Source organism: Xiphophorus hellerii, chromosome 5 (genome assembly GCF_003331165.1).
Source record: "Xiphophorus hellerii strain 12219 chromosome 5, Xiphophorus_hellerii-4.1, whole genome shotgun sequence".
Taxonomy (NCBI): domain Eukaryota; kingdom Metazoa; phylum Chordata; class Actinopteri; order Cyprinodontiformes; family Poeciliidae; genus Xiphophorus; species Xiphophorus hellerii.
This window is the reverse complement of record NC_045676.1, coordinates 27,973,847-27,990,252: the sequence shown is the minus strand read 5'-3', so window position 1 is coordinate 27,990,252 and position 16,406 is coordinate 27,973,847. Positions and strand designations below refer to the sequence as shown.

The following is a 16,406-nucleotide window of genomic DNA, read 5'->3' as shown; positions in this document are numbered from 1 at the left end:
ATATTATTCTTTTTTCTCTTTCAATCCAATTCAAGTGAAAACACAATGCTGATATGAAATAAATTGTGTCACCCAAAACTGGGAACAGCTATGTAGAGAGGCGAAGAGAAAGGAGGAGGTGCTGTGAAGCTGCAGTAGAATTTTTATAAAAAATATTTATTTGCACATTGGTTGAAACTGTCACTGTGTCATTACAGTATGGCACGAGACAGATAATCTGTGAAAAAATTGAGGTCGTCCGCCTTCTCCAGCCAATCAGAGCCGGGAGGTGGGTCTTAGCGATATCAATCACAACTTCATGTGGCGCTGCTCATCCTCCCTCCGCCTCCCCGTCCGTGCTCTCTACTGCTCTGCAGCTAGCGTAGCCTGTCATGAGTGCTCAGTCTTAGTTAGCAAATTGTATATAAACCGTTTTCCGGTAACAGTATATTGTTTCTCCACCATTAGAGCATTTAGCAGCAAGTTGGCTGACAGCGCTAAGCCCCGCCTCCTTGCTCTGATTGGTTGTTTTTGGTGCATTTCTTAAGACGGCAATAGTAGCTCAGGGAGGAGGTGGAGGAGAATTATCTTTTCACAGATTATCTGTCTCATAACAAACTGTCACAACATCGTATAAGTTTAAACAAATATCAAAAAAATATTTTTTAATGAAAGTTAAATACTGCAGCTATACGCCTTATTTCTTTTACTGTAGAATGAGTTGCGGTGATATTGTAGTTTTAAAAACGATCACTGCTGTAAAAACAGACCTTGCTATCCGATGAGGAAACAAGACACCGCTTGCTCCTTATTTAGTCCTTTATTTAAAACAAAAACAATCAGAAAGCCTTTCAGTATCCTTGTCAGAAAATCCTATTTTCCTAAAGCAATTCCTCCGCAGTGGTTCGTCTCAAACGGCTGTGAGCTCTGTGGTGAAGGAAGGGGAGTCTAGCCGGGCCCGAGGTCCTGCATGATCTCACGCTGCTCCTGGTAGAGAGAATAGAAGGACTGTGCTAAGCTGAGGAGGGGGGCGTCACAGTTGACCATCTCTTTCTGGAAGACATCAGCGTGATCACAATGAGGTGCTGCTGACATGTCACTGCTGTGTTTGAGGAACAATTCATTATCAGGCTATTAACAGCGCGGAGTGTTTTCAGCTAAACTCACAGCTGATGTCTCGTGGTACTCCAGTCCCTTGCTTTGGGCCCACTCCTCGGCCACGGACGCCTGTACTTCCCTTCTAGCTGACAGATCCGACTTGTTTCCCACGAGAACACCTGGGAGGTCGACATTTACACACATACTTAGCAACTGTCTAGACAGAAGGAAAAAAAATCGGAATCGGCAGGTCAGTCTTTTAAACGATCGATGATTGGCCAGAAAACTGCAATCGGTGCACCTCTTGTTTTTAAACATACATGCAGTCATATTCAATACATTAGAATATGCGTGGTGTGATGTCATTTTTTAATTTTAAATGTCTTGTTTTCATTTGAAAACATCAGTCTGTGTATAATTCACCAAATCAGTGTGTTTCACTTTGTGAATTTTGTTACTGAAATGAATGAACTTTTCGACATTAAATTCGTTGAATACTGTTGTGTTTTTTGAGTTAAAAAATGTTTAAAGTAGGCAGGAAATGTGAAAATATCGCTTGATAATTATGTGTTATTGGAAGTTTGGAAGATTAATACGTGAAGAGCAACTATAAAATCTTAAAAATGCAAACAAAGAAAAAACTTAAATAAATAAGCAGTGCTAAGCCTGGTGGGGGCATAAGTAAAGCCTGGTGGCCCGCCAGGCTTATAATATACTGGGGGAAACCAAGACTGCATATTTATGCTCGCCTGTTCTTGCCCCTAAATGACTTCAGTACACAAATAAACCAAAATTATCTCAATAATTTCATCCATAACTTTGTTTGTTTTTTCTTTTAGGTTTTCAGAGAAAGTTAAACATGATTAAATGAAAGGGGCAGGGGCGTTTTTTAATTTAAATTAACCGAAGATGAAAAAGAAAAAAAAGGAAAAGTTGTCCAATGACATCTTGAAGCTGTTAGAATGAATTAATGTATTTGTAATATTGCGTAATTGTCAAGTTCTTGCTACGTTACTGAAAAATTCTATTAGGATTAAAACAAGAAAAAGTATGAATATAGCGGACGTGAACTACCGTCCAATTGGCTGAGATTTTAGCAAACTTCTCATTTAGATAACCTTCAAAGAGGCTACTAGGTTCCCACCTGTCATCTTTTTCATTAAGAAACTATAAGATGACCTGTGTTTTTATATCGAATTCCAGGTTTGTCACAAATTAACCTCATTTTTCGTCCTCCTTTTCTTACCTGGCACACGGAGGCCTTTGCAGTGTGCTTGGACTCTTTCCATCCAACATGTGCAGTTAGCAAAAGACTGCTCACTGGTCAAATCGAACACCAGACACAGCAAAGATGGCTCCCCCCACTGCAGAAGGCAAGGTGATTGCAGAAGGGTCACACCCGTTTCATTTGTTCTAATTCTGCGACATTAATGACAGTAAAGCAGCTCCGGACGGAGAACCTGATTAGTTTCATGCAAATGAAAACAGAAGAATCCAGAGCAGCTTCTGACCATTTTCTCGCAGCCCTCCGCTAGCGTCTCCTTCCCCGCCGAGTCTAAGATATAGAGCTCCTGGAAAGAGAAGGAAAGGGAGAAGAGGACGGCACAGGTGTTTCCCACAGAGATTTAGTCAAATCACACGATTTAACATTCCTTTTCTCCGTGGCAAGGAGATCCATCTTCCCCTACTCTTCGGCCGTATTGCTTAGTGAATACTGATAAGGACCTAACAGTGTTACATGTCTGGCGAAACTTTTTCTCTGTGAGTGATGGTTTCTGGTTCTCTGTTTTTAGCCCCCTGTGATGTTTAAAAAATGTTTTTTGAGCGTTTTAAAACAGATAAGAACAACGCGTGGCTAGCTAATTCATTTTGTGCAGATAAGCCTAAATGTTACCACAGATTAATCTACAGCGTTGCTTATTTGTCTCTAAATTTGTTGCAATTCAGGATATTTATTACCAAAAGTTGCCTCTGCTGAATTCTAACCGCAACTAGCAGATAGATCACCTAATTAAAAAAAAACAGAATAAAATACTATGCATTGTTTTATAACTGCGACTTATCTTTTCAAGCATTTGTAGTTGAAAGGTCATTGTTTTTCTAATATTCAAGCTCTGTGTCGTGGAGGATTTCAATATAAATACACATTTAATACGTTCACCGACGTCCAACAATTTGTTAAGAATACAATGTAGATGGTTTGCTTCTATATCTCCCAATCTATCCAATTTTATCCGATTTAGTATCACTTTTTATTTCAAAAATATTATGCTTTGATTAAGAAGTGCTGGCAAAATTCACTGTGGGCATAATGTGAATGAATTCTAAAATATGAATGCAACAGTAACTGTGATATTAATGCAGTTACTGCAATTTACTGCATTTTGTCCTAATCCCATTTACCGCTAGGGCTACAACTAATGATCACTTTAGTCACTGATTATTCTATTGATTTTTCTGATGATTAATCAGATTTAAAAATTGGCACATTTGGCGGATTTTTTATTTAACCTCTCAAGTTTTTTTTTTTTTTAAACAATATTAGAAATACATTAAAAGAGGCAAATGGACAAATAGTAAAATAGAAAATAAACATATTATAGCCTAAATGCAATAACATAACAGTGCTTTGGTGAATTTTAACTGGGTGAAGCTAAAACTAAAACTATGCCACTTATCGGTGTGCTAATTCACTTAAGTAAATGTTGTTGTGCTCACTATGAAAAAAGGTCATCTTGAATTCAATTACACAGAAATACAACTAATTCCTAAGGAGTGATCATGAACTTTCATTGACTTACCACGGAGTCGTTGGTCTCTGGAATGTTGATACATTTCATCACCAGCTCCACTCCCGTCGTCTGACAAACACACAAAAGAACAACATTTTGTCACATCGCATGTGGCTTTGTTCAAATGAATTGATCAGTCTACAACTACATTATGCTTATATACAAACCAGAGAGCCAAACACCGAGGCAAATGAGTTGTCTTTGCACACGGCATCACAGCAAACTGACCATGGTGGTTTGTGGCTCATGCCAACAGAGACATCACTGTCTCTGTGCAGCTCGACTTGGCTTGACTGCAAATTCACTGCCCACCTTGATGCTGAGATCCTTGCCAGACCTCAGGTACTGTGTCTCATTTGCTTTATATCCAAGTCCCAGTAATGTCTCAATAAAGATACATTCATAAGGAAAGAGGAGTACAAGCTCTAAACCGCAGTAAGCATTATGACAAGAGAGAGATCCAAAGGTTTACTGGTTAAATCAAGAGTGAGGGTTTGCGATATCAATAAGGTTCGTTCGTTTATATCGCTAGGAATACATATCAAAAATTGGAAATAAGTCAATAAGTTAAGGGTGTTTTTCTGCACTAATGTGCATATAAAGTGTGGTTTGAACTACAAATGGTGTTATTTTTCTCTCTTATAGAGTGTTACGTTTTTCAGCCACGTCGCCCAGCCATAGTTTCAATGACTAGACTTAAAAAGACGGACTTCAATCGAATTCCATCCTCCTCCAGACTGCTAAGGCACCCTGCTATAATTGTTCCAGGAGTTTATCTTCAGAGAAAATTGTTGATTAGCAATTAGAGTTGACCTTGGAGAAGTCAATTTCTAGGTTTCCTCACATCAGCATCTAACTCTAAATTGATCTGATCTCTGCACCTCGTAGTTAACTAAGCATGTCAAATGCAAGAGGCTGAAATCTGCAAACACCCCCGCGTACCTTTCACAGTCGATGCTTCTGCGAAATGCAAACACACACACACAGCTTCGGATCAACATTTACCTGATTTATACACAGTCACAGTTCATAACAAGGTTCCTCTGGTACGCATACACACACACACAGAACATGCTGCAGTCCCACCAGAGACCGGTCTAATGAGCTGGCGTGATGCATAGGAAGCTTCTTGCTGGAATGTCAATGAGGGCCTATTAGCAACAAATAAGCTTGGAATATTGCTGCCAGGCTGTCTGACATTTTCAAAGGAGGACGTGAGCAGAATGGCAGGCCGGCATCGGCCGCCGTTCAACATCAAAAGTTTCACAATCTAAAGGATGATTTAGGTGAACTACGGGGTGATCATTTGCAGAATTAGCCTGTTTGTGGAGTTACTTCTAAATCAAGAAACATGCTTTTTATTTTTTCCATCAGGAATTTTATTTTTATGACACAAGCACTACGTTGGCATTGTGCTTATTTTCTCAATTCAACCAACGTAGTGCATGTAGGTGGTGCTTGATTTTGGTTGTTACTGTTAAAGCTACGCAAATGTGTTGAAAGTTATTACTGACATGACCTCAAGAGATGTGATTCGCTAAAACTGTATTTTCTGGATAAATCAGATTTCTGCAAAACCTCTGAATGGCTCCCTGCCTCCATTGTTGATTCAGCAAGTCTACTATTAGCTCTTGGCTAGCATTAGCTCATGGAAGCTCTTTCTTTTACATATATATGTTTAGAGGTAGCTGTGGGAATATTCCAGAAAAGGAAGTACTCAGCTTTACTTTGTTCAGGTGTTTTAAAATTTTTTATTAAAATTAAAACTTCTCTTTAAAGTGTAACTATGTGAAAGCAAACAACCCACAAATTTTGAAGAGTTCCACCAAAGTGGGCGGAGCCAAGAGACGCTGAGGGGCGTGGCCAAATGTGTGGTGATGAGCAGAAAGGGTTAAGCCAAGTTGTAGTCAGGACAAAGGAACGCACTCTTGCCAACTTGGCAACTTATGTTGCTATATTTAGTGACTTTATAGACACCTCTAGCCACTACTTTACCAAAAGCGACAAATCTAGCGACTTTTTACTTTTACAACAAAGACTATTAGTTCACGTTTTAAACTGCGTTTTTAAATCGTTCTAACCTAGCAGTGATGATTAGCACAAGATACCATCTTTGTGTTTTCTTGAAACCTTCCATTTACAAGCATATCCTGTTTTGGTGTTTATTTTTTTTAGGTGATAACCTATTGTACAGAATTCGGTTGCATTATAAATTTGTGGTTATAACATCAAAACGCCCAACAATGCTGCTGTACCTGCTATAGTGGCTTTCCAGAATCCTGCAGTATTAATTATCGATGTTCTTGTCACCTCAGAACACCAATAGTGCTGAAGTAGCAAGGCCAGAACAAACACACACACACACACACGTGCACCCCCACGCCCACAAACACACACACACATAGTAACTCTTGCCCCCCCCCCAGTTCTGTTTAGTTTAGCAACGAGCCACTAGACTAATTGATACACTCAGCAAACATTTATTTATTTTGAAAGAAATTAATGAGGCCAACGAGATATAACGAAATAACGCAATGAAGGCATGACTAAAATAAAGTGTCACTCCTACTGTTTGATCTGGTCTTTACTGGCTTACAAAGTTAGCTAAATCTAATCTTCAATCCATAAAACCTCGTCAATGTCACGGAAAATTAAATGAAACAAAAAGATGAAGACAAAATAAAAAAGTTTATGTAAAAATAAGTTCACCTAAAAGTACATGAATGTCAATAAAAGGCTTAAAATTCAAGAATTCATTACCATGACTGTATTTCCATTTAGAGTAAATTTTACTGACAGTAAACTTCTGTCAGTAAAATTCAACAATTTGCAGCAAATTTAATAAAGCACAATGTAGTTAAACAATTTCAAGAATAACCTATACTCATGGATCAACCTGTTGTGATCAGTTGTAGCTGAAATTGAGATATTACATTTGATTAACTTCAGAAACTTACTGCAACTTACTAGTCCAAAGCTTTTAAATTCCTCCAGCAATGAAAGCCATAGTTTACAGAGTCAGGTTAATAGTTTAGTTTCTTCCTCTATGATTATTTTGTACTTCAGTGATTCCAAACAGATTAATGTGGGCTCTCAAAAAGCACATTATGTACTTTATGTACTACAAAGACCAATATTATTGGTGACGAAAGCTCTCCGGATTAGTTTAGGCGATGACATGATATGATTAACATTTTTCAATTTGCTCTCACCAAGCTATAGTTCTTCTGGAACAGAGATCCGTCATTGTAGAAGATGTGAGAAAGAGAACTTTTCCCCACTGCAGCATCCCCTGTACACATAGGAATAATAAAAAAAAAGACTTTATTTTAAACTACATTGTCAATCATGATTTTTTTTTTTATGTTTTTGTTAACATAGATAAAAATTCACTAAATGATTTAGTTGTGTTTTATACATTAAACGATTATAACAGATGGATTGTTTCAATTGTCTTTTCAGATGTTAGGATATAAGGTTAAGGATGGTAATCACTTATATTTGGCTAAATCAGGACAAGACAGATGTTTTTAAATAATGATTTTTCAGTAAAACTTGGAAAGTTGGGAACAAATCTTTCAGGTCGACTTAAATTTTGTTTTATGTTTTTCCTGTTTGCATCACATTACAACATGCTATCAAGAACACATTTGATCACCTAAACAGTTGCTTCTGCATTTGTTGCTGTACGTCTTCAAATTGACTTTGCTGTCTTTTGTCATCTTTACTACCCTGCAGATCCGTTTTCATGCTATACTGTGTATGAAAAATGCTTTGAAAAGGTGGAATGATGGATACTGACACTAAACATTACATCTAGCTCGCTGAGAGTCCAACATCATTTCCGGTGAAGTTTTTAGCTGCATTTAAGCAGCAAATTGGAGGAACAGCAAACCGTAGCTAATATATGATAACACGTAGATAAATACACGTATGTCAGCTGAGCTTTAAGGTGCATTTAATAAAGATGAAGCAGATGTTTGCCTGTTCATCAGGTTTCAGCCCCTATGTAAGGGGGGGTTGTAAGACAGCGTATATTCGCAGTTAAACTTCCACAAACCTTACCGAGAAGCAGACATCTTGCCCTCAACTTCACCATTGCTCGGCGTACATTCGAAACCTCGTGAGAAATATTTTAAGTGTCTGTTAATAAATTAAATAGCATTCCAGCTAACAGCTTTAATCTTCCATTCGCCTCGGCAAAATGGACAAAGCTCGTTTCCTAGCAACCGTTCCCTGTGGTGACTCATTGGTCCACTCAGCCAGTACGTAAGTGGCTATATCATGTTCTCATTGGCTACTTGTGATGACATGGCATTAGTTCCCCTGAGGAGGTCTTGCAAGGCAGAGCTTTTGTAAACAGAGAAGAAGAAAAGCATATCAAGCTTTTCTGTGCGGCTCAGTTTCCGGCATTTCCATGTATGCTAACCAAGTGTTGTCAATATGGGCTGCTTTAAAGAAAGTATGCATAAAGCAGTAATTACAATAGAGGGAGAAGTCCATATTTAAGCAAAGTGTGATATGACCACTAGAGGGCAGAAAATGCACCATAAATCACGCAATTACACTGAGATGCGTAAATTTACTTTTGTCTTTTTAATGTGGTGTGGTTTAAATAGATATAAAGAAAGCAACTGTTTTCTATATGTTTCAAATGTAACCGGTGTGACATCATCCCCGGGGAAAGGGCGCTTTGAATTAGAGCAACATAAAGCAGCGCGTGACTACTTGAGATTCTGTGAGCAGGGGCGCGTGCCCTATAAACATTTCTGCTTCAGCTAGCTCGGGGGGCCGGGAGGGGGAGGGGGTAGAGGGGGGGAGCTGGGCGCGCTCTCTTAGAAATAACACGATTCGCTCAAGGCGTGACGACCGAAGCGCGTTCACGTGGCGGGGCAATACAGCATCATCAAAACACTGAAACACACCTCCATCCAAACAGCTCAGCTCCTGGCCGGAATAAACAAAAACACAAAGTAAAGACAAACGACGGAGAAGAATATTGCGCGCTCGAGAGCTTTTATTTTTTTTAAATATTTTTTTTTGCATCCGTCCGGAGCAGGACTGGGGGAATTTCTCCGTGTCGACTACCCGGTGGTTCTCTACACACACAAACACACACACCTACCTTGTGCCTTTGAAAAAAAACACACACACACACACACACAGCGGGGAAGGAGACGGGGATCATCTGAGAGGCGGCTGTCTAGAGAGGAGGTGGAGGACAATGGAGGGGATGCAGGCATACGGAGCCGGGAAAGCCGGGGGAGCCTTCGACCCTGTCACCTTCCTCCAGCAGCCTCAGACCATTCTCCGCATCGTGTCTTGGGTAAGCAAAACTCAGAGATGACAGATGTGAAAAGTGGGATTTGTTATGGTTGTGCATGTATGACGTTGTGTAGGCCTTCTTTGGTGAGTTGTTCTACTACAGCATAAAAAAAAAACATTTTAATCAAAGACGCAAATAATGTCCTTGCCACCATTTTTACGTTGTTTTTATTCGTTTTGGTGTCAAGGACAAGTGACTACAATTTACATCTGTTCCTGTACACATAAGCTGTTGTTGCTGCAGTATCCCGTTGTATAAGACTTCTAGTTTGGTATTAATATTTTATATGGTTACATTTGAACTGAATAAAGGTTAAAAATGAGTTTTCAGAGTTTTTGTTTTTCTAATAGCTGCGCACTGTCAAAACCACCGAGGAGCAGCACTAATCAAAGGCCTGGCAACAGTTGGGGAAACTTTTTAAGATGCTTTTTAGGTCAGCAGCCAAAAGAATCTGAACTCAGCGATCCTTTTTCATTTGATCCAAGTCATTTCTCGTAGTAAGTTTCTCTTAATCGTGATGTGCGGCTCAAAGGTTTAGCAAATAAACCCTGCTAATTTAAAGAAATCCTTGCTTTGTACAAAGGGGTTTCACTGAGTTCATCCTCTTAGTAAAAAAAATATACATATTTATTTTTTTACTGAGTCATGTCTATGGGAGGTGTGAACTCTTTGAAGTTGTCCTTCTCCTAATTGCTTTATGTTTTGGTAAAATCTCATGTGAATGTGAGGTGAAGTTCCTTATCATGTTGACCTTGGTTTTGTAAATCTTTCAGCTTTATGAAAGTTGCATGCCTTCATGCTGTTAACTTGTTACCCATGAATATCATGTGAGGCTAAGTCATGGGGTTACCCACTGAAGCATATCATAATCAGACCTGATTTCCCCCAGTCACAGGGTGGCGCTTTTTGCTGTAGCTATAAGCATGTCGTATAAATATCACATATTTTAGTCAGAACTTTGTACCTGATTATGAGCTATTTGAGCTTTTCATGTCCCGTTTTGAGATTGTGTCTCCTTAAAGGGCCTTGGAGAGGAACTCATCCTTTGAACTACTCCACGTTTTGCTCTTTCAAATCGTGATCCTGTCTTCGGCTTCCATCGCTCGCTGTCAGCGACAAAGAGACAAAATCTTCCAAAATGTTTGCAAGTCAAAATCTTACAAGTGTGGCGTACACGTGGTTTTAGACACTTTTAAACTGATTCCCGTAAAAAAATACAAAATCCGCTGCTGCAGTAGCGATGCAGCATGCATATCCTTTACGACAGGAAGGCAAGAAAAAAGCAGAATGATTGATATAGAAGCAAATTTTTAAACGATTTTTTTTCAGTCATTTCTTTTATTTATTTTTAAGGGGAAAAAAGTGAGGGGGGGAAAAAATCTTTCAAATCAGATATGGGATTTGGCATTTAAAAAAAATACTCAGATTTTGTATTTTTAAATTATGTTGCCCAGCCCAACTAGCACGTCTTCTAACTTCAAGATAGAGTGGTACTGTCTACTAAACAATAATAAATCTTTGGTTTATTAAGAATGTAACATAATTTTTTAATCAGTTATTAAAATCTTTGATTTATCATGTCAAGTTGTTCTAATCTGGAGACTTACAATAAAGAGTAACAATAATGGATATTGTTATATTAGCAATAAACGACTGCAGGTTTTGCACGTTAGTTGGAAACTGACCCACTGTTGCTGTAAAGTCTTTCTGTGCAATATTCTAATGATTTGATTTGTGTTTTTTTATTAAATTAATTCATTATTGATACAAAAAAATGTTTTTTAAAAAAATGATTACATTTTTCTAATGAAAACTAGCTCTATTTCCCGCAGAGCTCAAAGTTGTATTTGACTAGTTATCAAAATGTAAACTGCCGATCATTTGATCAGACATTTTGTTGTTTGTTAAAACGCATTAAAAACATTTAAACCATTAAATGTTTTTAATCGGGCTCACACACACACAGGTGCGCAGAGTCTCTTTGGTCCGTCATCAAATGCACCGCCACCAAAGTCTCACCGGGGCAACAACACGTCTCCATGGTAACAGCCACGGGCGGAGTTGTGGTGTTTTGAGTTGATACTCAGTCTGCTGCAGTGTGTGGGGGAGGAAGCTGTCTGTTGCTTGAATGTCCCTGGACTGAGGACATCAAACAGGGACGACCAGAGACCAGTTCATGAATGGCGGTGGAGGGCTGTCAATGTCCCACTTGTTGGCCATCATGGGAGCTGACTGCGGGGCTGATCATGAGTGTGTGTGAGGCATGTTGTGATGCACGGCAGAGCGGAGCGGCAGGGAACATAGTGACAGATGGAAAAGAGGGTACCCTGCGTCTGATCGGAGCCTTAAATGAAGAGCAAACCAAACACTGTCAACCTGACTTAGCAATCAAAGAGAACGTATTTTTGACTTTGATCTGCGTTTTGAAAGATCTCCACTGTCGTAGCTGGTGATGTTCCCCCATCTTTTTTTCTTTTGTTGCTTTGTACAGAGTTCCTGAAATTCTGCCAGCGGAGCAAATCATTATAAATGTAAATGGGATGTTCCGTTTAGCTTTGTGCTCGAAGCGTTTTTAGATTTAGTATTAACTCAGTGCAGCACAAAATGTAGCGCGTGACTGCTTATCTTTGCTTTTTCAAAAACAAATACACAGGAAGTTTGGTGTTTGGTACTTTTACCTATTGTATCTAAAGCTTAGATAAATGACCTTGAACGTCTTTCGGTCCTTTAAGAGCCAGATCTAGTTATATGAGCATCGCTTAGCTAGTGTAAGAGTGAAGATTGGAGTTATGAACATGTAAAATGTTTTGGAAGGGTTTTATTTTGAAAGGCTCCCCGGATTCGGTGACAGCTGATTGAGTAGCGGAAAATAAATTAAATGTTCCACATTGAGAAAGAGCTCAGTTGTTTCTGTGGATTATTCTACAAAGGAGAATCACAGTGTCTGGACACCCACGAGTCTTACACTAGCAAGGTATACCAAGATTTTCAAACTTCACTTATACAGTTTCTACTCTTAATTTTCAAACTCTAAATACTTGCTTTTTTTCACTGACTATCCAAGGAATCCATCACTTAAAATAAATATTTGTATATTTTTAAACTTAAAACTATGATATCAGGTCTCACTTAAAGTAACAAGTGGGGAAAGGGCAGCACTGTGTCCCTGCTAAGATTTAAATGAGTTAACATTTAAATTTTAGCAGGGATTAGCATTTTAGATACTAGGAGGCATTGTTATTTGTAGCGACCCAGACAGAAATTGGGCAGTATGGAACATTTTCTCGGGAGCGTGTTAAACCGGGAGTGCACTCGCACTCTGTCAATTTGTACGCGAGTCGGAATTCAGACACTCTTTCAGTTGCCTGGTCGTACCGTGAATACAAGTGAATACACTTGGATCTGCTGTTATTAGTCAGGCATCCACATAATTTCAGCTATTAGTCACGAATAACACAGCAACAATCAGTTTGGTGTGAATCTGGAGTCACTGAACATTTAGGAATTTAGCGGGTCGGTGTCAATAACACCCTAAACGTCTCTGATTGATAGGGATCAGAGCCAGTTACTTCCAACTTTTGTGGTGAACCTAAATGCATCCTTTACCCAAAATACACATATGCAATTACACTTCCTGTTTTCAGTTTGTCATTGCCCGCTGGACAGGCTTAGCTTGACATAGATCTGTTTGCACCTGACAACAAAGCAATAAATCTGAATCTCATTTAGCATGTTTTAGTTATAGTTGGTAAAGACACATCCAGCTCATGAGATTGAAAAACAAAAATAAAATGTAATGTAAAGAATGGAATTAGCATAAAATATTCTCACCCACGTTTAAAAAAAAAAAAAACACACACACACTTTTAAATCTCCCTTTTTGTGTTTTCACAAACAGGAAGAAAGGTTTTGAAAGTCTTAAACTGTGTTTTAAAAAAGAAAATGTAGAAAATTCTAACTCAGGTTTTATCAGCCTAAGGTATTTAGAGATTGAACCAGAAATGATCACATACATTCCAGAGACATTCAAAAACTGAAATGCTGATTCTTTTCACGGTTTTGAAAGCTGGCGTTGAGTGCGCGCGAACCAAGCAAGCGTTGTGGCGTTTATATTGACGTGTACCTTGGTGTAGTATTTTCTGAAAATGAACCCTCAGAAGCCACGTTTCCATTGATCGTATAGTTGCTCGATTTGACATTTCAAGAATAGATTCACTTAACGGAAACACAGCAATTTTGGAAAAAAAAAACTCCAGTTTTTTGATAAAAAAGTGTTGGTGCTAGCATGAAAAAGTTGGTTTATTTAGCAAAACTGCAATGGAAACACTTTTTCAATAAGCAGATGTTGCTACTGGGGCAAACCACAAAAAAAGGGTGATGACAGGAAGTAGTCAGAGGACTACGGCATTGCATGTTTTTATAGTGATTTGAAGAAACGTATTCACATGTGATTTTAATTGCGTTTCTTATTTTGTTCTTAGACATTAGCAGAATAAGCAATGTTTATTTTTCTGCCTCTCTGAGTTCCACCTTTAGATTACATAAAAATGACCCCTTTATTTGGTGTCGTTGATCACAAAGGATCTTTGACATCTTCGTAAAGAAGGGCTGAAAATGGCGCATTTAAATTTTATAATGTGCTGTCTTTAAGTTGCCTAGCATCACAGTGGTAACGGCTTGTTTAGGCTGATTTTTGAGAAGTTTGTACTCCAAGGGCAACATACAATGATTAAATCAAGTAGCTAAAAGGAGAAAAAGAAGGAGTTGTTCCACAGATAATACTGTGTTATCTCTCTTGAGTAATCACCATGTAACATTTGCTCAGTAGAGATTAAACACAACAAAGAATAGGATGCTTATTATCAAATGTAGACTGGTTAAAATGCACTTAAGAGTTGTAAGTGAAAGTAATTGATAGATTACACAACACAACACTTAAAGACTGGCATTCAATGTGCTTGTGTGAAAAACTAGTCTTGATTTCAAAGAGATTCCAAGATTCAAAGTTGAACAAGAAGGGACACACAAGTTCCTCGGCATCTGTCCGGATATGCCCCTCCCCATTCGGCTTTAAACACATTTACCAGAAAACAACTACTGCTTTGCACAAAACGCCTAAGATTAACCACTCTGACTTTCTAAAACAAAAAACAATGTATTAAATTAGCACTGTGGTGCGGAACGCAGATTTTTCTTTTTTTTTTCTGACCAGAAAGACGTTACGCTTTCGCTAACATTCAGTGCAGTTAAATTTAAAGTAAGGCTTTCAGTGTGACACAATGTGTGGTGTGAAAAGTGACTCAATGCAGTGGATGAGAGGTCATGTGAGCCGGTGGGACCTGGACTTGTCATTGTGTGTGTGCCTGTCTCATTGCGTCCCCTTGATACTGCGGCGGCTCTCCTTGAATTATATTTTGACAAGGCCTCCCGTCTCTGCCGCTCTCACTCTCGTTACGCGAGCCGCCGCTGCCATGGCGACGGCAGGTATCCCCAGCCCAGGACAACGCTCTGCAGCATCCAGTAATGTAGAAGCTGCACAAACACACTCACGCACATACAGGGAATGTAAACCCTATCAGCCAACTAACTACTAATGTAATTTCTCAGTATTTTTTGTATTTAGTGAAAAAAATCTTTAAATTTTTGTGTGAAACTTTTGGTTTTGCTGGTGAATGGAAAAAAGTGTCATTTTTTCTCTTCTGAGTCTTTGTTTCCCTGAAACATGACAAGAATAGGATTAAGAAAACATTGGACAATTATTCAAACTGTCTTAAAATAGAAAACATTCAAACATACATTACATAATATCAGTTTTGGGACAGCTTCACCAGTTTACTTGCACATGTAAACAAATCATTTCGTACCTGCAGCTCTGGAAAAAATAAAGAGCCCACTGCACTGAACCCCATTGAAAACCTCCTGGTTATTCCACCAAATACTGATTTCTGAACTCTTTAGTGTTGTTGCTTCTAAATGAATATCAACTCGTTTTCTTTGCATTATTTGAAGTCTGAAAGCACTGCATCCGTTTCTTTATTTTGACCATTTCTCATGTTCTGCAAATAAATACCAAATGTTTGCTTGGACTTTCATGGACATGTTGTCAGTAGTTCGTAGAATAAAAGAACAATCTTCATTTTACTCAAACATAAACCTGTAAAAGGTAAAATCAGAGAAACTGATCATTTTAAGCGCTCGTTAATTTTTTTCCAGAGCTTTATGTATATAACCAATGGGAATTAATTTATTAAATTGGTAGACTTCTACTTTGATAAATCGTTGAAATAAGAAGCAATATTATTGACCATATCATGTGGTAAGCTGTTTCTGTCACAGTCCCATGATTAGATTGGCCTCTTTCTTTGTAAATTGCCTTGACGGTGTGATGTATCTCAAAGCTCCTCACTCCATTGCAGCATTAGCTTAAATCACTCATGACAGACTGGGCTGTTTTGACTTTTATATTTAGAAATCAGTTAATCCGTTAATCTGTAAGTTAAAAAACAATCTTACACAGAAATGTAGTCAAAAACAAGGAACAGTAGAAAAGGAAAGTCGCATGCATGCACTGAGGCATGCATGCACACAGTTTCACAAGCATGTCCATGTTTCACAAGCATGGACGCACAGTCGCAGCAGTCGGCCTCCTTTAAGTGGAATTTGTATGTGACCCTCCAGTGGTCACAGGATCAGAAGCCCACATGCTTTTCCTTCACCTCCTAAAGCCTTGTGATCTGTCTGCAGATCAGGGCGGGATTCACTTTCCAAATACACAGAAAGACAGTCACACACTCATAGCCATACTTAACTTTCACTAACCAAGTGAAGAATGTGAAGGTGTCAGAAGATTTATTTTTTTTACACCCTTGCTGAACAGCAAAGCAGTTAAAAGTGGAAGTGAAAATCTTGACATTATACCTTAGTAAATCCTCCGTCCTTGTGCCCATTCATTACATCTACAAGGTTCAGAGTGTGTTTATGGGAAGAGCTAACCGTTCAGGGGTAACACATGGCACAGTGGTAGATCAGCTGGTTTGATTCCTATCTAGGGCCATTTGCTCCATATCTTCCTGCTTCTTTCTCTCTGCCCTTCTTCTTGTCAAGCTACTGTTGAATACAGGCCACTAGAAAACCTTCAGCTTTCAAAAAGGAAAGCTCTGAACATTCATTCAGGTCAGCATTTGTAAGGTGAGACATTGCTGTTGGGCAAC

At 38.7% G+C, this 16,406-nt stretch overlaps 2 protein-coding genes across 4 annotated transcripts in view; one reads left to right on the top strand and one right to left on the bottom strand.

Moving 5' to 3' along the window:
* syngr1b (synaptogyrin 1b) overlaps positions 1-16,406 on the top strand; it is a 33,608-nt gene that overhangs the window by 2,417 nt on the left and 14,785 nt on the right. Inside the window, exon 2 of one of the 2 annotated variants that reach the window (XM_032561927.1) lies at positions 8,987-9,195. In XM_032561927.1, coding sequence (XP_032417818.1) covers positions 9,094-9,195 — 102 coding nt within the window. In that variant the 5' untranslated portion in view covers positions 8,987-9,093. Of the gene's footprint in view, positions 1-8,724; positions 9,196-16,406 lie in introns of those variants that run through there. The other variant, XM_032561928.1, reaches the window with a different exon arrangement.
* ift27 (intraflagellar transport 27 homolog (Chlamydomonas)) lies at positions 781-8,112 on the bottom strand. Of its 2 annotated transcripts, none has more exons than XM_032561931.1 (7): positions 7,935-8,112; positions 7,082-7,161; positions 3,879-3,938; positions 2,589-2,648; positions 2,324-2,441; positions 1,147-1,256; positions 781-966 (listed from the first exon to the last, which is right to left on the bottom strand). In XM_032561931.1, the coding sequence occupies exons 1-7, from the start codon at positions 7,966-7,968 to the stop codon at positions 928-930; spliced, it is 501 nt and encodes a 166-aa protein (XP_032417822.1). In that variant the 5' UTR covers positions 7,969-8,112; the 3' UTR covers positions 781-927. The 2 variants fall into 2 exon arrangements, with proteins under 2 accessions (XP_032417822.1, XP_032417821.1); XM_032561930.1 differs by having other exon boundaries at positions 781-1,032; positions 7,935-8,111.

Coding starts and splice junctions, on each gene's coding strand:
- ift27 (XM_032561930.1), bottom strand. CDS start 7,968: ATGGTGAAGTTGAGGGCAAGATGTCTGCTTCTCG. Junction 3,939..7,081: donor TCCAGAAGAACTATAGCTTG/GTGAGAGCAAAT, acceptor TGTGTTTGTCAG/ACGACGGGAGTGGAGCTGGT. Junction 1,257..2,323: donor CAAAGGCCTCCGTGTGCCAG/GTAAGAAAAGGA, acceptor TCGACCTCCCAG/GTGTTCTCGTGGGAAACAAG.